Source organism: Ostreococcus lucimarinus, chromosome 5 (assembly GCF_000092065.1).
Source record: "Ostreococcus lucimarinus CCE9901 chromosome 5, complete sequence".
NCBI classification, from domain to species: domain Eukaryota; kingdom Viridiplantae; phylum Chlorophyta; class Mamiellophyceae; order Mamiellales; family Bathycoccaceae; genus Ostreococcus; species Ostreococcus sp. 'lucimarinus'.
The window spans coordinates 94,257-115,862 of NC_009359.1; the positions used below are offsets into that span (position 1 = coordinate 94,257).

Consider the following 21,606-nt stretch of genomic DNA (forward strand, 5'->3'; position numbering starts at 1 on the left):
TCTCGTCGCTACGCGTCCGATCGCCCCGCTCGCTCGATCTCGACGCCCCCAAAGACTAATACAAACTCAATTAATCTCTAAGCTCGGCGCGCTCGCGCTCTGCGCTTGCAGCGCGTTCACCTTGCGCAGACTATCCGCCACCGCTTCCTCGGGCGACTCGTAGCTCTGAAAATCCACCTCCACCGCGCCCTCGTTGTACGTGGACGTCGCGTAAAATCCCGCCCCCGCGGCGACGATCCCGATCACCAGCAGCGCGTACTGCGCCGCGTTTCCGAGCCCCTCGAAGCTTTCGCTCTCCCACGGGTCGTCGACGAGCATTTCCGGCGGGAGCGATCGCTGTTTGTCAGCGCTGAGCGGGGTGGGGACGTCGTCTTGCGTCGAGGATTGCGACGTCGCGCGACCGCCTTCGGAGATGATCTTCGGCGTGACGCTCGATCGTTTCTTTGCCGAGCACTTCACGGCGGTGCGCGCGCGCGCGACGGGGGCGCTCGTGGACGCGAGGGCGACGAGCGTGGTCATCGCGCGAGGCGCGGTGTGCGGATAAGCGCGTCGTAGCGGCGAGCGAGCGGTGCGTTACGACGACGACGCGAACGATGAATCGCGCTCTGAAGATGATGACTGTATATTACTTCGCGGATGTCTTGCGCTTGCGGGCGGGCTTGCGCTTGCGTTTGGATTTGCCGGTGCCCGCGGGCGCGCGCTTCTTCGGCGGCGCCTTGGCGGCGACGGCGATGGCCCAGTCGTCGTCGTCTCTGGGGAGTCGACCGGCGCGACGGAGGCAGTTATCGCAGGATTCACCGCAGACTTCGCGAGAAATATGCTCGCCGAGGTACGCGAGCAGAGCAACGCGGCGGCAGCGCGTGCGATCCTCGAGAAAGTCTTGCACCGCCTCGAGAAGCGGCATGGATTTCTCAAGCCGGCTTCGCTTCGAGACGCCTTTTTGGGGCATCTTGATGAGTCGCTCGATGCGGCCGATATCGCCACGAGCGTAGAGCACGACACCCTTGGCTGGAAGTCCATCGCGACCGGCGCGCCCGACTTCTTGATACAAGCCTTCAAGACTTTTTGGCGCGCAATGATGGACAACCCAACGCACGTTTGGCTTGTCGATGCCCATTCCGAAAGCGATTGTGGCGCAGCACACGGAGACTTCGCCGCTCATCCATTTATTCTGCACAGCGAGACGTTGTGAATCTGTCATCCCGGCATGATACGCCGCCGCACTCGGACCCGGTGGAAGATGTTCGCGCTGACGACGCAAGCGTGCGTCATTCAGCGCTTTCGCCACGTTCGCTGTTTCGTCGCGCGAGAGGCAGTACACGATGCCGGCGTTGTTGGGGCCAAACTCTTGGGCGATCCAATCGGCAAACTTTTCCAAGTCGTACAAATCTCGTTTAGGCATCACCGTGAATGAAATATTCGGGCGGTTGAAAGTCACGACGAAAGACTTTGCCGTCTTCGCAATCTTTAATATCTTCATCACGTCGGTGCGAACCGCCATCGTCGCCGTCGCCGTCAACGCCGTGATGGGAACGTTTGGATAATTTTTCCGAAGCGAGCCCAAAGCCTTATAATCTGGTCTAAAGTCGTGCCCCCAGGACGACACACAGTGCGCTTCGTCGATGACGAACCGCGTCAACAACCCATTCCTGTCTAACTGATCCATTATGTCTGCCAGCGTCGAGCTCGATGCGAGTTTTTCTGGGGTCACGTACAGCAATCGAATCGTCGGCTTTCGCTTTCGTAATTCGCGCAGAACCGCCACTGCGTCTCCTTGCGACTGCGCAGAGCTAAGAAACGTCGCAGGAATGTTGAAGTCTTTCACTAAGTGCGATACCTGATCCTGGATGAGAGACAGGAGCGGCGAGCACACGATGGTGACGCCACCTTGTAAAATCGCGGGTAGCATGTAACACAACGACTTCCCACCGCCAGTTGGCATTAAGACGAAACAATCTTCGCCCCGAACGCTCTGCTCGCAAATTTCTCGCTGACAGTGCCGGAACGAGGCATTCTTGAAAATCATCGTGTTCGCTAAATCAAAATCGTCCATATCTTCCCAATTCGTCGGCACCGCCGTCGACGTGGTGGGACGCTGAACATTCGCTATGTCCGTGTTTCTGCGCACATCCGACGCCGCGACGGTCGTTATCGCGCGCACATTCGCACTCGATCGAACCACGGGCGGCTTCACGCCCGCCATCGCCAGTACAGCCTCCCCGCGTCGAAACTCCACACCGTTGCTCGTGCCTCGCCCGACGAACGCGGGCGCCGTCGACTTCCCGTACCCATTCTCTCTCGTCCACGCCACGCTCCCTCCCAAAACATCTCGACCCGCCACACGCTTCGCTAACTCGCGTTCGCGCTCGGAATCCTCGTCTGAATCGCTCAAAATCACCACGCTCTGACTCGTCGCCGCCGCGTTCGATCGCCGGCGCGTCCTCGGCGGCGACAAATCGCTCTCCGACTCCAACTCCACCACATCAACGCTCGCCGTCGCCACGACATCGCGACCACGTTTCACGCGCTCGCTCTCTTCGCCCGCGTCCTCATCCGCGTCCTCGATCTCATCCTCCGTCGTCTCTTCGTCGTCGTCGCTCTCCGTCAGCTGTCGCTCGCGACAAAACTGCACAAACTCCTCACCCACGATCTCCGCCCGCACCTCGCTCGCGTGCTCGTCGAACGGCTTCAAAAACAACTCCACCGCGCGCGCCGCGACCGCCTCGCGCACCCCGACGCTCGTCGCGCGCGCGACGAGCTCGCGCTGATTTTTTGAACACTTCCAGCGCCCCGTCGCGCGCTCCCTCGCGGCGGGCGTCGCGCGCTCCCTCGCGGCGCGCTCGAACATGGCGGCGATGCCGCTCGCGCGCGGCGCCGCCGTCGCGCGCGGCGCGCGCGCGCGCGCGCGAGACGCCATCGCGCGCGAGTCTGCGGCACTTCGCGTCGACGAGGACGCGCCGACGCGCCGACGCGACGCGCGCGCGACGACGCCGGGGCGCCGAACGAAACGCGCGGGATGTCGATCGCGGCGCGGGGCGGCGCCGCGACGCGCGTCGGGCGCGAGCGACGCGCGCGAGGGATGAATCGGACGTGGAATTGGGTCGCGCTCGTCGCGCTCGCGTTCGCCGCGGTGGCGCGCGCGGAGACGCTCGTTGACGTTGAGCTCGCGGTCGCGGATGACGTCGGCGCGAGCGTGCGCGCGCGCGCGGGACGACGCGCGCTCGGGGCGAAACCGGCGGTGCAGGCGCCGGAACCGCCGCCGCCGCCGGCGACGAAGAAGGAGCGGTTGCGCGCGCAGTTTGAACTCGCGAGAGAAGACGCGGAACGCGCGCCTTGCGCGCCGAGTAAGGTGCAGGGCGGACGGGAGGCGAAGTGCGATCACGTGCGCTCGACGGACGCGTGTGACGGGCGGTTGAAGGCGTATTTGGAATACTCGTATTGCGACGACGAAGCGTTCGGGATGCAAAACATGGTGACGCCGGTGATCGGGTTGACGCTCATCGCCGTCGCGTCGACGTATGCGTTGGCGGTCGCGGCTGGGACGTTTTTCGTGCCGGCGTTGGAGTACACGGCGACGTTGATGAAGATTTCTCCGGAAGCCGCGGGGGTGACGCTGTTGGCGTTGGGTAACGGCGCGCCGGATCTTTACGCGCAAGTGTCAGAATTAAGTGAAGGCGTGCTTCCGGACCTCAACGTCGTCATCGGTTCGACGCTCGGTAGTGGGTTCTTCATCGCCACCGTCGTGCTCGGCGTGGTGATTCGGGCGTCGCCGAACGCCGTCGTGATTAACAAGGACGCGCTCGGAGCGTCCATGGGATTGTTCGCCGTGGCGAACATCGCTTTGCTGTTGGCGATGTGCTTCGGTACGTTTAAGATGTGGTATACTATGACGTTCTTCGTCTCCTACGCGACGTACTTTTGCTTCATCGCGTTTCGCGACACCTCGATTCACGACGCGCAAGGCGACAGGCCGTCGTTGGAAGAGGGCAAGGGGGAAAAGCGACTCGAGCCGTTGTTCGACTTAGCATCGCAAAAAGGTGGTCCAGATGACATCAAAGGCTCGGTGCGCCCGATGAAGACGACGGCGAAAGACGGTGACGGCATCGTCGCCTCCGCGACGGCGGACATGAATGTGTACGAGAAGAAGTTGGCTTTGATCACGGTGCCCGTGCGCGTGGCGATGGCGTTCACGATGCCCGTCGTTCGCGCGGGAGACATGGATAAATTTTACGCCGTCACGTTGGGATTCATCGGACCGTTCTTCTTCTTGTGCGCACCCGGTAACGAATTCATGAGCGTCATCGGGTCGGACGAGGCGACGACGATGTTGTACAACATCGCCGTCGCCGGCGCGTGCAGCTTTGGCGTCGCCGCCGTCGTCAGCACAAAATACAAAGCGACCCCGCTTCCCGCATCCACAGAATTCGCCTCTATGTTCGCATTCGTGCAATCCATCTGTTGGATGCACTTGATGTCCAACGAGCTCGTCATGTCGTTGGGTGCGCTCGCGAAAATCTTTGGCATCGACGAAGAAGTTTTCGGCGTCTCCTTCGTCGCGTGGGGCGACGGCATCGGCGATCTCGTCGCCTGCCACGCCGTCGCCAAGGCTGGTCAAGTCACCATGGCCGTCGTCGCATGTTTTGCTGGCCCTGTCTTCAACTTGCTCATCGGTCTCGCCAGTTCCATCGCCTTTCTCACCACCATCTTGGGCGACCTCCCTTTCAACGTCAAGCAGGGCGAAATCGTCTTGGCCGTCGGCTCCCTGTTCTCCGTGATGTTCACCATCTCCCAGCTCCGTCACCGCTCGCCTCGCGAGTTCGAAATCCCACGTTCGTTCGCCAACGCCGCCTTCGCGACGTACGGCGCGTTTTTGCTCATCTACCTCTTGTGCGAGGCGCGGCTTTTATTCGTCTCCAAGCTCGCGTCGTGAAGTCGCGCGTTGTAATCTCATCTCATCGCACTCATCGCGCGCGTTCCGCACACGCGCGCGCGCGACGCCGCACCTCTCGCGCGCGATGTCCCGCTTCCTCTGGGAGACCTCTGGCGCGTACCGCGCCCTCGTCCGCGTCACCGCGCGCTCAAAACTCGCCATGGGCGTCTTCGTCGTCGTCTCCTGCGTCGCCGTGCCGCTCGGCGCGACGTACGCGGTGATGGGCGCGACGAACCCCGAGGGCGCCGAAGACGCGCGCGCGCGAGAGGTGCTCGCGGGACGCGGGATGTCGGGACGACGCGAATCGCTGGACTCGCGAATGCTGCGAGAGAGGAACAGACAGAATTTGATGGACATGCTGCGAGACGCGAACGATGGAGGAGCCAACATGGACGCGCGGTGGAAAAAGGCGCTCGGGAAGCGAACGTAGGGATTTTTGTCGCGCGAAGGGCGTTAGATTTAGGGACTGTATTGCTACTATCGATGATTTTAATTTAATTTAATTTACGGCGCGCGGCGCGCGTCGAGCGCCCGGAGCGCGCGCTCGGCGACGTCGGCGCCGATCGCGTCCGCGGGTCCGGCGCCCTTGCCCTGACACGCACCGACGGCTATGATGTTCGCGCCTGGGCCTAGTGTTTGAATTTTCAACGAACCGTCGTCGGACGTGGAGTACGCGCACGCCTTGGACGTCAAGCTTTGGAAATTCGTCGAAGGAAACAAGTGGAATAAGATTTCTTGGAGCTGATCCGCCACGACTTCGTCGCCGTCGCTGGACATCCAATCCGCGAGCTCGCGTTCGGTGCGAGCCCAACTCGGGTCGCTCTTGTCGAAGTAGTCGAGCGGGCCTCCACCGATCTTGATGTACCACCCCGGCGCGGGTTCGGGGCCCGGGTAATAAATCGGCGGCAACACGTAGACGGATTTCGCCTCGTTCACGCTGTGATCGCTCCCTCCGCCCGACGACGCGCGCACGCGCGCCGCATCGAGCACGGCTCGAGGTACCTCGTACTTGATCGTGGGCATCGTCGCGAGCGCGCCGAGCGCTTCGGACTCGAGCACCTCGGCGAGTAAAACGGTGCGCCGCGCGATTTTCACGTCGCCGAAATCCGCGCTCGCGTCGTCCGTCAATAACCCGCACTCGCGCGCCAGGGGCTCGGTGTAGAACCCACACGCGAGCACACACACGTCACACGCGTACGTCTCCCCCGTGGACGTGCGCACCTCGCACTCGCCCGTCGCCGCGTTCGATTCCACGCGTTCGCACGTCGTCCGCGTCACCGTCGCCCTCCCCTCGCTCGCCCTCCGCATCAGCGCGTTCTGCGCCGCTCGCATCGCGTGCGGGTTCACGTACCCCCCGACTTCGTCCCACACCGCCTCGTACTCGCTCGGAATCCCATCTCGCGCGAGAAATCCCCACGCCTCCGCGACGCCGCCGTCCGCGTTCGTCCTTCGCTCGTGCGTCACCCCTCGCGCTCGCAACCGCGCCGCCCCTCGCTCCACGAACGCCTCGCTCCCGATCGCCAGCGACCCTTTACGCGTGAAAAACTGTATCCCGCTCAGTCGCTCCGCTTCCTCGAACCCATCGATCGATCGCGCGTTCAGCGCCGTCCACTCGTCTCGTCCCTCCGCGTCGAGCGGCCGCGCGATGCGTCCCAGATCATCGCTCCCGCTCCGCAGCCGCTCGCTGTCCAGCACCGCCACGCGCAGCTCCGGTCGACGCTCGCTGACGTGCCTCGCGCACGCCGCGCCGATCGGCCCGTTCCCGGCGACGACGACGTCGACGCGCGTCGCCGTGCGTGGGTCCTCGTTCATTCGCGCCGTCGCGTCGCGTCGCCCGCGGTCACCGCGCCGCGCGCGCGACGCGACGCGACGGCGCGCGACGCCCGCTCGCGTCGTCGACGCGCCCGCGCCCGCGCGCGACATGTCGCGCGCGACTCTGCCGCGACGCCGTCGGCGCGGCTGCACGAAACGAAGACGCGTCGCTCACGAATCAATCAATCGGTGGTAATACAACGCGAATCGCGTCGACGCGTCGACGCGACGCGATTCGGGCGACGACCGGTGCGTCGCCTCACCGCGCGTCGCGCCCGCGGTCGCTCGGACGCCTCGCTAAATCCCGTCGCCTCCGCCCCGCGCGCGTCCTCGCAGCAGCGTCGCCTTGGCCTCGTTGATCTTCGTGCTCAGAAACGCCGACCCGCCCGCGTCGGGATGGTTCGCCATCATCACGCGTCGGTGCGCGTCGAGCACGCGCTGCCGCGCCGCGCCCTCGCGGACGCCGAGGATGAGCGCGGCTTCGCGCCGGGTCATCGTCGCCTCGAATCCGCCGTGGTAAAACGCGCGCGCGCGCGGGCCGGCGAGCGCCCACGCCTCGACCGTCGTCACGACGGCGCGCGCGGCGAGCGCGGTCGCGGCGACGGCGAGGCCGGTGACCAGGGGCGTGGCCATCCGCGCCGCGCGTCGAGGAGTGACGACATCGGCGACGCCCCGCGACCGCATTCGACGACGTGCGCGCGACCGCGACGCGTCGATCGCGGCGATCGCGGCCGCGACGCGCGACGGACGCGCGCGAGACCGCGCGAGGGACGTCGACGGGGGTCTCGCGATGCCGCCGCGACGGTCGGCGCGGTCGAAATCGCCGGCGAAAGCGACGAAGGATGCGATTGCGAACGCGGCGGCGGACGCGACGGCGACGAAACGACGACCGGACGCGCGCGAGGCGACGGACGAGGGCGCGCGGACGGTGAAAGCGGCGCGAACGGCGCGAGGGACGGCGGCGGGGCGGGGGAGCGCGCGTGGGGGGGGTAGTAGAGGGTTGACGACGCGCGCGATCGAGGACGACGCGCTGTTCGCGACGGCGCGAGAGACGTGGCGGCGAAACGACGGCGAAGCGGCGTACGACGGCGAGGTGGTGCGAAAGATTTACGAGGAGGAGCTTGGGGGGGGGAGAGCGGCGGCGGCGACGGGGCGATTGCAGGTTTTGGACGCGACGGGGTACGCGGAACGGTTTCTCGCCGTCGGCGCGCGCGATCGAGGGAATTGCGATCGAGCGCTCGTGATGTCGGTGATTTTAGGGGTGAATGAAAAGTTTCGACAAGGCGTGGACGGATTCGGGGCGTTCGCGGGAGAGGAAGGCGCGACGGCGTTTCGGAACGCGCTCGAGAGCGCGCTCGACGCGTACGCGTCGTTGACGACGATCGAGAAGACGGCGTGCTTGATGTTCCTCATCAAGACGTTTGCGAGTTTGGAAAACGAAGCCGTGCGCGCGGTTGCGCTGCCGTTGGTGTCGCTGCCGCTGTGGAACAAACTCAGCGAAGGGCGTTTGCAATTGGAATTGACCAAGCACGAGTCGCTCGCGAAGCATCACTCGAAAATGTTGAAAAAGGAAGCCAAGACGGCGAAAAAGGCGGCCGAAGCGGGAGAAGCGCACGTGCCGATCGGAGAACGCCGCGAGTCGTGCTGGCTCGTGCGCGTGATTGATGATTTCGTGTCGTACGCCTCGGACGCGACGGACGAGGACGGCGTGCGCTTTTGCGAACGGTTCATGGAGTTGGTGATTGATTTACTCTCTCAGCTCCCCACGCGTCGCTTCACGCGCACGCTCATGAGCGACAAGGCGTTGCTCGTGAAAGCACGCATGGTTCCGTTGTACACGGCCCCGAACGGTCGCCTGTACGCGCAGTTGGTCGATTTGTTCACATTTTACCAGTACTTTGAAATCGACGATCACACGGGCGCGGCGCTCAAAGACGAAGAAGTCGCGTCCGCACACTACGATCGCTTGCTTCAGCTGCAAAGGTTAGCGTTCAAGTACATCCCAAAGTTGAAAGATCTCGCGCTCGGGAACTGCGCTGGGATCGAGAGAAGAAAGAACTTGATTCAGCACCTCGCCGTGCTCGAGCCCGAGGAGTTGTTCAAGCTCGTCACAGCGCAGCTTCGTTTGGTGGATCCGAATGATCCGTGGGCGAAGGACCCGAAATTTTTGTTAGAGGTCATGGTCAACGTGTTCGAAAAAAGGCGCAGTCAGCGCCAGATGATAAACTCCATGCCGCTCTACCCGAACGAGGACGTTTTGTGGAACGAAAACATCATTCCGAGCATCGAGTACGACGGTCAGGGCGCGTTGGCGTTGCCCAAACTCAACTTGCAGTTTTTGACCATGCACGATTACTTGCTTCGAAATTTCAACTTGTTCCGCCTGGAAGCGACGTATGAAATTCGCGAGGACCTAGCTGATGTGTTGAAGCGCATGCAGCCCGTCGGCGATGGCAGCGGTGCTCGCGCGCGTTTCAACGGCTGGGCGCGTATGGCGATAGAAATTCCTTCTAACGGCGTCGAAGTCGTTGAGGTATGTAAGCCGAACGTCGGTGAATCGAAGCCTGCCGCGGTGACGATTGAGGTTTCAGTGGACTTTAAAAATGCGCGTCCTGACGTGCGAGAGGAATGGGATCGATTGCGCGTGCATGACGTCGTCTTTATGCTCGACTGCGAGGGCGTCGGTCCGAGCTCGAGCGAAGCTAAGAATCCTGGAGAAAAGTTCGGTCTTCGCCACGTGCGCGGTGCCGAAGTGATTGATATTCGTGATGGGTATGGGACGTACTTGAAAGAGTTTAGGTCAAGAAATCCGAACCCACGCGAAGACGACAAGCCACCGAAAACCGTCACCGGAACGCGTCGCATCTTTACGCTTGCGCTCGACACGGCGCAGTATCAAATGGACGTGAACAAGCAGAAAGAAGGAGGCGAAAACGTCTACAATCGACTGAACGTGCTCGTTCGCCGCGAAGCGAAAGAAAATAACTTCAAGGCGATCCTGGCGTGCATTCGAGACTTGATGAACACCGACGTCAGCGTTCCAGAGTGGCTGCACGACGTGTTTTTGGGTTACGGCGATCCCTCCGCCGCTGCGTTGTTGAACACACACGAAGCCTTGCACACGATTGATTTCAAAGACACTTTCTTGGATGAGCAACACCTAGTGGAATCGTTCCCGAATCATAAAGTTTCGTGGAAGAACAAGGCGAAGAAGCACATCGCACCATTTCGCGTCACGTTTCCGAAACCGGAAGACGAGACTCAAGACACAATTGAAGTGGAATCGTACGTCCGTCCTGATCCCGGTCCGTATCCGGAAGATCAGCCGAACACGAACCAAGTTCGTTTCACGCCCGTACAAGTTGAAGCGATTCGCGCCGGGTTAAACCCGGGATTGACCATGGTCGTCGGTCCGCCCGGTACGGGGAAGACGGATACGGCGGCGCAAATCATGCACTGCCTGTACCACAACGAGCCGGGTCAGCGTACGCTTCTCATCACGCATTCCAACGCGGCGCTGAACGACTTATTCATCAAGCTTCTTCAGCGCGATGTCCCAGCGCGCTATTTGTTGCGTCTCGGCCAAGGCGAATCCGAACTCGACACAGACTTGAGTTTTACTCGCGCCGGCCGCGTCGACGCCATGTTGACCAAGCGCTTGGAGATTTTGGCTGAAGTCGAAAAGCTCGCGGATTCGATCGGGCTCAATGGTGAGGATGTTGCGTACACGTGTGAAACTGCGGGATTCTTTTGGAAAATTCACGTGCTGGCGAAGTGGGAAAAGTTCACCGCCGACTTTGATGCGAGCGACGAAAAGAACTTCGTGGAGACGTCGTTCCCATTTAAGGATTATTTCGCCTCGGCGCCGAACCAGCCACTTTTCTTGGGCAAAGACAAAGAAGAAGACTTTTCGCGCGCAAAAGGCTGCATGCGGCATCTGCAGGTGATGTTCACCGCCTTGGAAGAGTGTCGGGCGTTCGAATTACTTCGTACGCAAGGCGACCGCTCCGAGTACTTGCTCACCAAGCAAGCGAAGATCATCGCCATGACGTGCACGCACGCCGCGTTGAAGAGACATGATTTCATCAAGCAGAGCTTGCGATACGACAACTTGATCATCGAAGAAGGCGCTCAGATTCTCGAAATCGAAACCTTCATACCGATGTTACTTCAGAAGAATGAAGACGGTCACTCGCGTCTCAAGCGCGTCGTCATGATTGGCGATCACAACCAGCTTCCACCCGTGGTGAAGCACATGGCGTTTCAAAAGTATTCGAACATGGATCAATCCATGTTCGCTCGCTTCGTGCGTTTGGGTACGCCGTACACGCAGCTTGACGCGCAAGGTCGTGCGCGCACCGAGTTGGCCAACTTGTACAACTGGCGTTACAAAAACTTGGGCAACCTCCCGAACACGCAAACGGGGCCGTACACGCTCGCGAACGCGGGATTCGCCCATCCGTTGCAATTCGTGGATGTTCGTGGAGAAGAGTCGACACCGACGCCGTTCTTCTACCAGAATCTCACCGAAGCGGAGTATATCGTCAGCGTGTACCAATACATGCGCATGTGCGGCTACCCGGCTGAGAAGATTTCCATCTTGACGACGTACAACGGGCAAAAGAATTTGCTTTGCGACGTCGTGAATCAAAGGTGCACGAATCACCCGTTATTCGGCGCGCCCGCTCACGTCACGACCGTGGACAAGTTCCAAGGCCAACAAAACGACTTCATTTTGCTTTCGTTGGTGCGCAGCAAGACTGTCGGTCACTTGCGAGACGTCCGTCGTATGGTCGTTGCGTTTTCGCGCGCGCGATTCGGCTTGTACGTCTTCGGCAACTGCGACATGTTCTCCGAGTGTTTCGAGTTAGCGCCGGCGTTCGAGACGCTGGCCAAGTACCCTACCACACTCGAATTGTGTGTGGGCGAAAAGTACGGCGCGTGCGATCGCAAGACGAGCGATCAAGGCGAAAATACCGAAACAATCGCCGACGGCGCCGCCATGGGTTCGGCGGTAAACACGCTTGCGTCGCAGTGGCAAGCGAGCCAAATGGCGGTGCACGCCAAAAAATAGTCAACCATCTTAGGCGATTATCGTTGTCAAATAAGCAGGATCGATCATGGATTCAAACCCTTCCCTCGACGCATTCGCTTCGCGCCTGGAATCCTCCGTCGCTTCGCGCGAGACTGAGATTCCGAAAATCCCTCAAAGATCTCCATTCGCGCGCGCGCCCATCGTCCGCGATGGACGACCTCGACGTCGATTTCGACTTCGAGGACAAGCTCGATGTCAACGACACCCAACCCCAGGCCCCGCCGCCCGAGCTCAACGAGCGCGGGCGTAAAAACTACCGTCAAACCGTGTGCAGGCACTGGCTGCGAAACTTGTGCATGAAGGGCAACGCGTGCGGGTTCCTGCACCAGTTCGACAAGTCCCGCATGCCCACGTGTCGGTTTTTCGCAAAGTACGGCGAGTGCAAGGAACCGGATTGTCCGTACAAGCACTCGTTGGAGGACATGAAGGATTGCAACATGTACAAGCTCGGGTTCTGCATTCACGGGTCGCTGTGCAGGTTTAGACACGTGAAATTGCCGGGACCGCCGCCGCCGGTGGAAGAACAGGCGCTGATTGGACAACCGGGACACCTGCACGGGGCGAAGTCGTTTAAACAGCGCGAACGGGAGAAGATGATGTCGCAGGCGTTGGCGCCGAGGCCGGAGGCGGACTCGACGTTTAAGCCGCCGCCGTTGCCGCCGGGACCGCCGCCGAAGGATGCGAAAAAGCTGGAAGAAAGGTTGGCGCTGCCGCCTACGACGATAGAGCATACTGGACACGATGCTGGACGGGTGTCGGTGCCCCCACCGCCTACGATGCAGGCACCGGCGCAGAGGACGGAGCCGCCGGCGAGACCTAGCGCGCCGCCGGGCAGGCCAAGCGCGCCGTCGAGGGCGCCGACGGGGGCGCGTCCGCCCGTCGCTCCGCCGGGAGCGCCGCCGGGTTTACCGCCGGGCGTGTCTGCGCCCGCGGCACCGGCGGCGAAATTGCGCGGATGGGGTGCGGGAGGCGTGAAGCGTAAAGCCGAATCCGCGCCCGAAGTACCGGAGGCGGATGGATTTCCGGGCGCGGCGTAACTAGTCTGTGTTTGTTTAGCAAGTTTGTTAGAATCATTACAACGTTCACACTCACTAGATAAAAAATCATTTCCCCCAATCGTCATCGCCCCAGTCTTCATCCGGTTCTTTCGCGGACTTTTCCTCTTCCGAGTCGCTCACGCCCCACTCGTCGAGTGCGCTCGCGGACTGCGTTCGACTCGACGAACGGCTCGCATTTTGGTTCGCGCGCTGCGGCTGCGGCCGCGGCTGGCTCTGCGCGCTCTGAAAACTCGACGAGCTGCCGAATCCAGCGTACTTACCGCCTTGCGATGGGGGTAAGTTTGACGGACGATGCGAGTTTTCGGCTTGCTTACGGGCGAAGAAGTCGTCTCGCTGCGCGGCGACGGGATCGCGATCGCGCCGCTCTGCGTCGTCCCAGCCCGCGCCCCAACCGTCGTTTTTCCGTTGTGCGTATTGCGGGTCGGCGCTGTTACCGCCGCGAGGAAATCCATCGTCGAATCCCGTGGTGGGGATATCGCTCGTCAAGGTTTCGATCGACTTCATCGCTTGCCCGGAGACGGCTTTGAAAAAACCCCAACCTTGCTTCGCGAGTTCCGACGCCTTATTCGCCGCCACGGTCGCGGTTTGCGACGCGCGATGCTGAAGCTGATCGTAGTCTCCGTCAGAGATGTTGCTCACGATGGACGACGTCGCCTGCGCCGCGCGGTTCGCCGCGCTCATCGTAAACTGCCCGAGCTTGGACGTCACGTTGCTCACCTGCCCGATGATGGCCTCGAACTCGTCCTCCTGCCGCGGCGCGCCGCCACCGCCCGATCCAAACCCGACGTACTTCCCGCCCTGACTCGGATGCAACCCCTCGGGCTTATTCGCGTTCAACGCTTGCTGCCGCGCGAAGAACGCGTCCTTTTGCGCCGCGCTCGCCGCGTACTCCGACGCCGTGTACTCCTCTCCCGGTCTCGCGCCCGCGCGTCCGCGCCCTCGCCCGTCGTCTATCCCACCATCATTCCACCCCCCCCCATCGCCTCCGTGCCCTCGTCCTCGGCCCTCCGCGTCTCGACGCGTCTCCGCGTCTTCTCGCCGCGCGCCTCGCTCGACCCGCGTCGGCGCCGTCCACGCCTCCCCGTTCGCCTCCGCCGCGACCTTCTCCCTGAACACCCGCGCCGCGTCGGAATTATACTTTTCCTTTATCGCCGTCCGTCTCGGCACGCCGTGTCGCTCCAAGAACGCGTTCAACGCGTCGTTCCCGCCCGCCCGCATCTTCGCCAGCTGCGCCGCGCTCCACGAATCCATCGACGCCGATCGCACGAAGCTCACGTGCACGCCCAGCGATCTGTGCACGCCCGAGCACTCCAAGCACACGAACGCGCCGTGCGACACGCTCGCCCACTGCGGGTTCTTCGTCTCGCAGTCCGCGCACTGCGCGTTGCCGTCCGCGCGCTGGAGCGCGCGAAGCGCGTCGCGCGCGTCCGGCGACGCCATGGCGCGCGTCGAGCGCTCGACGTCCCGAGCGCGTCGAGCGATACAGCGAGACGCGCGTCCGAGACGATCGAGAGACGCGCGCGCGCGTCCGGCCGCGATCGCGCGGCGCGATGGCGAGATTCGCGATCGGAATCTCCGCGTCCGAGACGTCCGAGACGTCCGAGACGATCGAGCGACGCGAGCGTTCGCGAACGGCAGTCGCGCGCGCGCCCACACGCGATCGAGGCGCGCGTGCGATACGACGAACGCGGCGTCGCGATGCCGAGCTTCCGCGATCGCGCGCACGCGGACGCGCGCGCGGCGCGCGCGGCGCCGGCGTACGCGCACCCGACGGCGAAGGAGCGCGAGTCGATGGCGCAGATGCGCGCGTGGTTGGCGCGCGATGGATCGGCGCTGCCGCGCACGATGACGCGCGCGGAGTGCGGTGGGGAAGAGCGCGCGCTGTTGAAGTTCGTGCGGGCGAGGAAGAGCGCGGAGAAGTCGTACGAGATGCTGAGGAACACGCTGGCGTGGCGGGCGAGGGAACGCGTGGACGCGTGCCTGTCGGAACCGATCGACGACGATAAATTGAAACACGTGGAGAGGATACCGGCGTATTACGCCGGGTTCGGGAAGACTGGACATCCGATCTACGTCGAGCACACGGCGGTGATTCCGTGGCCGACGATATTGGAGCACATGACGGCGGATGAGTTTTTGAAGAGTCAGGTGCAGACGCTCGAGTGGCAGGCGAGCGTGGTGTATCCGGAGGCGTCGCGACGGGCGGGGGAGCCGATCACGCAGGTGATTAACGTTTGGGATTTGAAAGGGCTCACCATGAGTGGGTTCACGAGCGAGATCAGGGCGTTCGTGAAGAAGGCGAGCGCGGTGGCGCAGGACAATTATCCCGAAGGATTGTACGCCGCGTACATCGTCAACGCCCCGAAGATTTTCTCCTTCGTTTGGGCGGTGGTTAAGCAGTTTTTAGACGCTAAAACGGTGGCTAAGGTGCACATTTACGGCAGTGGGTCGAAAATGTACGAAAAACTCTTAGATAGGCTCGGGCCGGCGACGCTGCTGCGCAAGGAGATGCTGTGCTGCCGGACGAAAGAAATCGGCGAAGCCGAGGCGGCCGCCGGGTTGCAACCCGCGCACGGTGCCACGCAAGAATGGATCAAATCGCAGCTAAAGGGCGAGGAACCCACGGGTGGGGCCGCCCCTGGATCGCTCCGTCGCGAGAGTAGCACGCAGAACCTGTACGACGTCTTCTTCGACGCCGCATCCGAACTTCCGCCGTCGTCCATGACCGAAAGGGAACTCGAACGATACGCGACGACAAAAGACTCGTTCGGACTGGCGAGCGAACAACCCGATGCGCTCGCACCGGATGTCGTGGACGAGAAGCAGAAGTGTTGCAAATGTTGCTAGCGCGTCGCCGCGATAGTCAAAGTGACGACCGAGGACACGCATCGTAGCCAATCTTGTACATTCTAGCATGCAATAACTTATAATAACAGCGACATCCGTCGTTCAAATCATTTTACATCGTCACCATCGTCTAGTACGACGGCGATTCATAATCTAAGAAGAGTGTGTACACGAGAGGAACGCGCTCGAGTCGAGCGCGTCTAGAAATCAACCTCCGGTTGTTGCGTCGGCAAAAGTGAAAACCGCTTCTTCAGCGCGACTCGTTGCTTCGAAAACTTATCATCCGGCGAAAATCTCGCCGGGTGCGCCGATTGCGTCGGCGTTCCATCCGGGGCGGTTTTCTGCGTCGCGAAATCCGGCGCGTCAGTCGCGCGTCCGTAGGGTTGCGTCGCCTCGCGCGCGCGTCGCGAATTCGCCTCGCGCGTCGTCGCCCGCGCTCGCGCACCTTGAGCGTGTACACCCGCTCGCCCTTCTCGTTCATGTAATACATCAAGTACCTGCGTTCGTTCGCGCGCGTTCGACGCGCGTCAGTCGCTCGCGTTCGCGTCCCGTCGCCGCTCGAAATTCCGGCGGCGGCGATCGCCTCTCGGCGTTTCCGCGCCGTCCCCGTCCCGCGTCCGCGACGCCGCGTCCGCGTCCGCGATCGCGCGCGCGTCGCGCGATTCTCGCCCGCGCGTCGCGTCGTCGCGTCGTCGCGTCGTCGCGCGCACGCACATGTCGCTCGTGACCTCGCGTCGCGCAATGCCGAATCGGCATTCGCCGGCGCGCCATGTCGCGCGCGCTGCGGCGCCTCGCGCGCGCCAAGCACGACGCGGCGACGAATCCCATGGGGTTCCTGCTCGAGAACCCGCTGAAGCTGTACCGCGATTGCATGCGGTTGGCGGATTTCTTGGCGCACAAGCAGGGACACTCCAGGGACGCGCTGCGCGCGACGGTGCGAGCGCCGTGGAGGACGCACAGGGACGAGCGCGATCCGGAAAAAATCGTGGCGCTGCGAGAGAACGCGGTGCGGGGGCTGTCGAATTACATGATGTACGAGGCGTCGCGGGGCGCGATGGCGGGGACGCCGGCGTTCGCGAAGGAGGACGAGGAAGAGCGACGAGAGTAGACGAGAGTAGACGAGAGTAGACGCGAAGGATGTAACATATTGCGATTTGATGGTTTCACGAGTCGCTAGTGCGCCGCGTCGCCGCGAGCGAGCGCTCGCCAGAGGCAACCGCCGAGCATGACGATTTGAGGATACGAAAACGCCGCAATCGAAATCGCGAACGTCAACGAGAATGCGTGCTTGATTCGTCGCTCTTGCGTCGGAATCGGCCGCAGCGCTAAACCGAAGGCAATTTGATGCGTTATGAACATGCTCAGCGCGTAGAGCCAAAGAAATGCACGACTGTCGCTTCTCGGCACGCTCGCCCTTCGCAAAGGAATGATGAAGAACCCGACGCCCATGAGAATTCCCAAACCGAAGCAATACGACATCGCCAGCGCTGGTCCGATGGGAATACCGAGCAACAACCGCAAGCACACCCACACCGAGCAAAACGTGGTCAAGAAGATCCAAATCACGTCCCCGACCGCGGGTCCGTATTCGCGCGCGTCGTCGCCTCGATCTCGTTCCGACGCGACGCCGGCTCTCCTGAGAAGTCGTCCCACGAAGCTCTCCGGCACGTCAAACTGCGTCGACTCCCTGCACACTTCGCACACGTTCGATCCCTTCGTTCGCAACCACTTCTCCGCGCACGTTTCGTGGACGTAGACGCCGACGCACGCGCACTCGAGTTTCACCAGCCTTGACTCTGGCAACTCCTCGACGTCGCAGAGACACACTCGGCACACGGCATCGGCGGGCGCGTCGTCGTCGGATGGGCGTGGCGCCGGATGTGTCGCGGATGGGCATGGCGTCGACGCATCGACGCGCGGCGGCATGACGTTCGGGTCGAGTGACGAGCGTCATTGTGTGCGTCGGCGCGCTCGAGACGGTTCGCGTTCCACGAGGCGATCGCGGTGGTTAATACAACAACAACAGCGAGGCTGGCGGATAGCGCGACGGCGATCACGCGGACGCTTCTTTCGCTTCTTCGTCCTCGTTCGTCGCGTCCGCGACGGCTTCGGTCGGTTCGATCGGTGCGTCGGCGGGTGCGTCGGCGGTCGGCGCGGCTTCGATCGGCGGCGGCTCGAGATCGTGCAAGCCGTGCGCCTCCAACGCGGCTTTCGCTTCGGCCTCCTCCTTCAGCGCGGCGCGCTTCGCGCGCTCGTCGGCTAATTGCCTGGCGGCTTCTTTGTTTGCCTCTTCTTCCTTGATCGCGCGCTTGATGAGCTTGGCGCAGTCGTCGTGCCCCTTTTTATTGGCGATTTGGCGCGGCGTCTTCCCCTTGGCGTCGACGGCGGCGGTGTTCGCGCCTCGCTTGAGGAGCAAACCGACGACGTCTTCGTACCCACCGCTGCACGCGGCGTGAAGTGGCGTCGCACCTTTTCCATCGAGCGATTCGATCTGCATGTCACTATCGAGCAAGAGTTCGACGACGTCGTCGTGGCCTTTTCTCGCGGCGAGATGCAGCGCCGTGGCGCCGTTGCCCGCGCGCGTCTCGACGTCGCACCCAGCCTTGATCAAGCGACTCACCACGTTGACGTGTCCTTTAGAACACGCGACGTGTAACGCGTTGTTATCGCAGTCGTCCTGCGCGTCCAAGTTTGCACCGCTCTTGATCAAGAGCTTCACCATCTCGACGTTGCCCTTGGCGGCGGCGACGAGCAACGGCGTCGTCGAATCTTCCTCCGACTTCGGCTCGTTCACGTTCGCACCGAGCTCGAGGAGTTCGCGCGCGTCGACCACATCCCCGCTCGCCACCGCCGCGTGCAGCGCGCCCGCCTCTTTCGCCCGCGCCGCCTTCTTCTTCAACATCTTTTTCGACGGTTCTTTATCCATCCCAAACATTTCCTCCGCCGTCTTCTCCTTCGGCGCGTCCGCCTCGTCCTCGGAGTCCGCGTTCCTGGGCTTAGGCGGTGGATTATCCCACGAATAACTCGTCGCGTTCCTATTATTCATCCCCCCCGGTCCACCGTCACCGAAATTCGCCGCGCCGCCGCCGCCGCCCGCGCGTTCGTACGACGCCGCCTTCTCTCCCGCGGGTCCCCTCGACCCCTCCCCGCGCTGTGCGTCCCACTCCGGCGTCGGCGGCATATTATGCGCTTCCGCCTCCTTCTTCTCGCCGCTTTTCCCTCCGAACATCGCGCCCGCTTTATCCGCGACGCTTCGCGCCGTCGACGTCAATCCATCCTTCAGCGAACTCAAATCGATCCCACGACCCTGCGTCGCCCCATCTCCTCGCTGCTTCGTCCCGTTCGCCCCATCGGCCGCGCGTCAGTCTCCATCGCCTCCCCGTCGCGCGTCTCGCCTCTCTTCGCGCATCGCGTCGCCATCCGCGTCGCGATCCTCGTCGGCGTGGATGGTGTTACGCATCCATCGATTCGCGTCGCGTCGCGTCGCGTCGCGCCGCCGCGCCGCCGCGCCGTCGTCGCTCGCACCTGGTGCGTCTCGCCCACGCGCTCGTACCCCGCGGTCCAGTTCTTGAGCGCGTCCATCGTCGTCGCGCTGTGCCGCGCGTCGTCACTCCATCGCGCGCGCGTCGTCGCGCCTCCATGCTCGCGCCGCTCGCGCGCGTCGCGCGTCGCGCGAGGACGACGGCCGAGGACGCGTCGTCGTGGTCGGCGGCGGCGCGGCGGGCGTCGCGTGCGCGCGCGCGCTCGCGGCGACGCGCGAGGTGACGCTGTTCGACGGCGGACGCGCGCCGGGAGGGCGGGCGTCGACGCGAGAGGGACGAAGAGGGGCGTGGGAGCACGGCGCGCGCTTCGTCGACGTCGAACGCGAACGCGAACGGGAACGCGACGACGACGACGACGACGCAGCGGACGCGTGGATGCGAGACAGAGCGCGCGAGGGCGCGTTCGTAAGATGGGAAGGCGCGGTGGTGGCGCTGCGCGGCGGACGCGCGGTGAAGAAAAGGCTGGGCGCGCGACGGACGGCGACGCCGTCGTTCGGCGCCGTCGCGAAGGCGCTGCTCGAAAAGGTGGATTTGCGCGCGAGCGCGCGCGTCGTCGGGTTCGACGCGAGCGACGTCGACGGCGCGGGCGTGGTGGTGAAGTATCGAAGCGCGGCGCCGGACGAGGGAGGCGAGACGCGGTCGATGTCGGGGTTCGACGTGGTGGTGCTGGCGGATAAGAACGCGGCGAACGTCGCGGACGCGTTGGGCGTGGAAGAGCTCGCGCGAGCGATGCGGGAGGTGCCGTCGGTGCCGTCGTTGGTGTTGATGGTGACTTTGAATCGCGCGCCGGCGATCGAATTCGTGGGGGCTGAGATTGAGAACGACGACGCGTTGAGTTGGATCTCGAACGAGTCGTCGAAACCGTCGCGGCGGCGCGACGCCAACTGTTGGGTCGCGCACTCCACCGACGCGTACGCGCGCGCGAAAGTGAATCTCGACACGCGTCCCGGAACTCGCGAGCACGACGCGTGGATGGACGCGGTCGCGAACGAGATGAGCGAGTCGTTGTTGCGAATTCTTCGCGAAGCCGAGGCGAACGCCGACGTCGACGTCGACGGCGCTCCGCTGGAGATTACGTACGCGCGCGCCCATCGCTGGGGCGCCGCGTTCCCGGCGGCCGTCGCCGCGGGCGCCGAAAAGTCCAAATTTCTTCGCGCCACGTCGACGTCGCCGACCGGTCGCGTCACCACCGTGTACGCCGTCGGCGACTATTGCGTCGAGCACGATAGATTCGGCGGCTTTCGCGCCGCCGTCGCGAGCGGTCTCGCCTGCGCCGAAGACATACTCGCGACGAAATCGGCGCGTTCAAAACTTTAGCGGCGCATCGTCGTCATCTGTATCATACGCATTGTTTGTCTCCGAGCGCCCGTCGTCTTCGCGAGTCCTCACTTCGGTGCTCGCGCGCGCCGTCGTCGCCATGCTCATCCTCTTCGGTCGCCATCCCACCCCTGGTCGCTGTAAATCCCGCCTCGCCCGCGCGTTGAACTCCGACGAAGCCGCCGCGGCGATCTACGACGCCATCGTGCGCGTCGTCTTGCTCAGAACGTCTCGCGAACGCGACGACCGGGACACCGGTGGGTTACAGTTGAAATTTTCGTGCGCGTCCAGCGACGACGTCGCCGCGTGCGAAGCGCTGTTCGCGACCGGTGGGCGCTGGCGAGCGTGCGCGCGAAACGCGCGCGACGCGGCGGCGATCGAGGTGGAGGCGCAGACGCAGGTGGATGATTTAGGCGCGCGCATCGTCGAGGCGTTTCGCCGCGAAGTCGACGGCGACGCTCGATCGAGCGATTCCTCGATCGGACGCGCGGTCTGCGTCGCGGGAACGGACGTTCCGGAGTTTTCGAGAGCGCACGCGCTCGAGGCGCTGGCTCTCGTGGAGGGCGCGTCGAGCGCGGACGCGCCGCGCGTCGCGTTCGGCCCGTCGCGAGACGGCGGCTTTTACTGCGTCGCCGCGCGCGCCACGCGCGCTAATTGCGACGCCCTCGAGCGCGCGCTCGCGGGCGTCCGCTGGAGCGCGTCGACGACGCTCGAAGAGTGCGCGCGCAACTGCCGCGCGAACGGTTTCGACGTGCGCGCGACGATGCCGGAATTATTAGACGTCGACGACGACGGCGATTTGGACGCCCTCCTCGCCGAGCGTCTCGCCGCCGACGACGAGCGCGAGTCCCCAGCCGTGCGCGACGCGTTCGCGGAAATGGTGCGAATATTAGAGAACAGCCGCGCGGCGCGGCCTTAGATTTAGCCCTTCCGGCGATGAGGTGTGATGGAATCGTCGTCGTCGTCGTCGCCTCGGCGCTCGCGTCGCGCGCGAATTCGCCCGCG

The 21,606-nt window shown here is 63.3% G+C and overlaps 16 protein-coding genes across 16 annotated transcripts; 8 read left to right on the forward strand and 8 right to left on the reverse strand.

Annotated features, from left to right (window-relative positions):
* Positions 1-66: 66 nt before the first annotated feature.
* Positions 67-519, reverse strand: OSTLU_31527 (predicted protein; the record flags this gene model as incomplete). Its single annotated transcript, XM_001417878.1, has 1 exon — positions 67-519. One exon carries the CDS (start codon positions 517-519, stop codon positions 67-69), a length of 453 nt encoding a protein of 150 aa, XP_001417915.1.
* Positions 520-625: 106 nt separating this feature from the next.
* Positions 626-2,026, reverse strand: OSTLU_38991 (predicted protein; the record flags this gene model as incomplete). The annotated part of the gene is made up of 1 exon (XM_001417879.1): positions 626-2,026. One exon carries the CDS (start codon positions 2,024-2,026, stop codon positions 626-628), a length of 1,401 nt encoding a protein of 466 aa, XP_001417916.1.
* A 1,053-nt stretch (positions 2,027-3,079) lies between these two features.
* On the forward strand, positions 3,080-4,930 carry OSTLU_94245 (CaCA family transporter: sodium ion/potassium ion/calcium ion; the record flags this gene model as incomplete). Its single annotated transcript, XM_001417635.1, has 2 exons — positions 3,080-4,280; positions 4,422-4,930. 2 exons carry the CDS (start codon positions 3,080-3,082, stop codon positions 4,928-4,930), a joined length of 1,710 nt encoding a protein of 569 aa, XP_001417672.1.
* An 85-nt stretch (positions 4,931-5,015) lies between these two features.
* On the forward strand, positions 5,016-5,360 carry OSTLU_31530 (predicted protein; the record flags this gene model as incomplete). The annotated part of the gene is made up of 1 exon (XM_001417636.1): positions 5,016-5,360. One exon carries the CDS (start codon positions 5,016-5,018, stop codon positions 5,358-5,360), a length of 345 nt encoding a protein of 114 aa, XP_001417673.1.
* A 74-nt stretch (positions 5,361-5,434) lies between these two features.
* Positions 5,435-6,742, reverse strand: OSTLU_94246 (predicted protein; the record flags this gene model as incomplete). Its single annotated transcript, XM_001417880.1, has 2 exons — positions 5,435-5,857; positions 5,933-6,742. The coding sequence occupies 2 exons, from the start codon at positions 6,740-6,742 to the stop codon at positions 5,435-5,437; spliced, it is 1,233 nt and encodes a 410-aa protein (XP_001417917.1).
* A 297-nt stretch (positions 6,743-7,039) lies between these two features.
* Positions 7,040-7,375, reverse strand: OSTLU_38616 (predicted protein; the record flags this gene model as incomplete). The annotated part of the gene is made up of 1 exon (XM_001417881.1): positions 7,040-7,375. One exon carries the CDS (start codon positions 7,373-7,375, stop codon positions 7,040-7,042), a length of 336 nt encoding a protein of 111 aa, XP_001417918.1.
* Positions 7,376-7,532: 157 nt separating this feature from the next.
* OSTLU_38450 (predicted protein) lies at positions 7,533-11,816 on the forward strand (the record flags this gene model as incomplete). Its single annotated transcript, XM_001417637.1, has 1 exon — positions 7,533-11,816. The coding sequence occupies one exon, from the start codon at positions 7,533-7,535 to the stop codon at positions 11,814-11,816; it is 4,284 nt and encodes a 1,427-aa protein (XP_001417674.1).
* Positions 11,817-12,082: 266 nt separating this feature from the next.
* On the forward strand, positions 12,083-12,328 carry OSTLU_10510 (predicted protein; the record flags this gene model as incomplete). Its single annotated transcript, XM_001417638.1, has 1 exon — positions 12,083-12,328. A coding segment is annotated over one exon (246 nt), but the record flags the coding sequence as incomplete, so codon positions are not given.
* A 1,041-nt stretch (positions 12,329-13,369) lies between these two features.
* OSTLU_3230 (predicted protein) lies at positions 13,370-14,308 on the reverse strand (the record flags this gene model as incomplete). The annotated part of the gene is made up of 1 exon (XM_001417882.1): positions 13,370-14,308. A coding segment is annotated over one exon (939 nt), but the record flags the coding sequence as incomplete, so codon positions are not given.
* A 456-nt stretch (positions 14,309-14,764) lies between these two features.
* Positions 14,765-15,349, forward strand: OSTLU_6256 (predicted protein; the record flags this gene model as incomplete). Its single annotated transcript, XM_001417639.1, has 1 exon — positions 14,765-15,349. A coding segment is annotated over one exon (585 nt), but the record flags the coding sequence as incomplete, so codon positions are not given.
* A 593-nt stretch (positions 15,350-15,942) lies between these two features.
* OSTLU_31537 (predicted protein) lies at positions 15,943-16,232 on the reverse strand (the record flags this gene model as incomplete). Its single annotated transcript, XM_001417883.1, has 2 exons — positions 15,943-16,083; positions 16,188-16,232. The coding sequence occupies 2 exons, from the start codon at positions 16,230-16,232 to the stop codon at positions 15,943-15,945; spliced, it is 186 nt and encodes a 61-aa protein (XP_001417920.1).
* A 279-nt stretch (positions 16,233-16,511) lies between these two features.
* On the forward strand, positions 16,512-16,850 carry OSTLU_15305 (predicted protein; the record flags this gene model as incomplete). Its single annotated transcript, XM_001417640.1, has 1 exon — positions 16,512-16,850. The coding sequence occupies one exon, from the start codon at positions 16,512-16,514 to the stop codon at positions 16,848-16,850; it is 339 nt and encodes a 112-aa protein (XP_001417677.1).
* A 65-nt stretch (positions 16,851-16,915) lies between these two features.
* OSTLU_31539 (predicted protein) lies at positions 16,916-17,668 on the reverse strand (the record flags this gene model as incomplete). The annotated part of the gene is made up of 1 exon (XM_001417884.1): positions 16,916-17,668. One exon carries the CDS (start codon positions 17,666-17,668, stop codon positions 16,916-16,918), a length of 753 nt encoding a protein of 250 aa, XP_001417921.1.
* A 385-nt stretch (positions 17,669-18,053) lies between these two features.
* OSTLU_5133 (predicted protein) lies at positions 18,054-18,605 on the reverse strand (the record flags this gene model as incomplete). Its single annotated transcript, XM_001417885.1, has 1 exon — positions 18,054-18,605. A coding segment is annotated over one exon (552 nt), but the record flags the coding sequence as incomplete, so codon positions are not given.
* An 898-nt stretch (positions 18,606-19,503) lies between these two features.
* On the forward strand, positions 19,504-20,601 carry OSTLU_92705 (predicted protein; the record flags this gene model as incomplete). The annotated part of the gene is made up of 1 exon (XM_001417641.1): positions 19,504-20,601. A coding segment is annotated over one exon (1,098 nt), but the record flags the coding sequence as incomplete, so codon positions are not given.
* A 100-nt stretch (positions 20,602-20,701) lies between these two features.
* Positions 20,702-21,520, forward strand: OSTLU_31542 (predicted protein; the record flags this gene model as incomplete). Its single annotated transcript, XM_001417642.1, has 1 exon — positions 20,702-21,520. The coding sequence occupies one exon, from the start codon at positions 20,702-20,704 to the stop codon at positions 21,518-21,520; it is 819 nt and encodes a 272-aa protein (XP_001417679.1).
* Between the last annotated feature and the right edge of the window lie 86 nt (positions 21,521-21,606).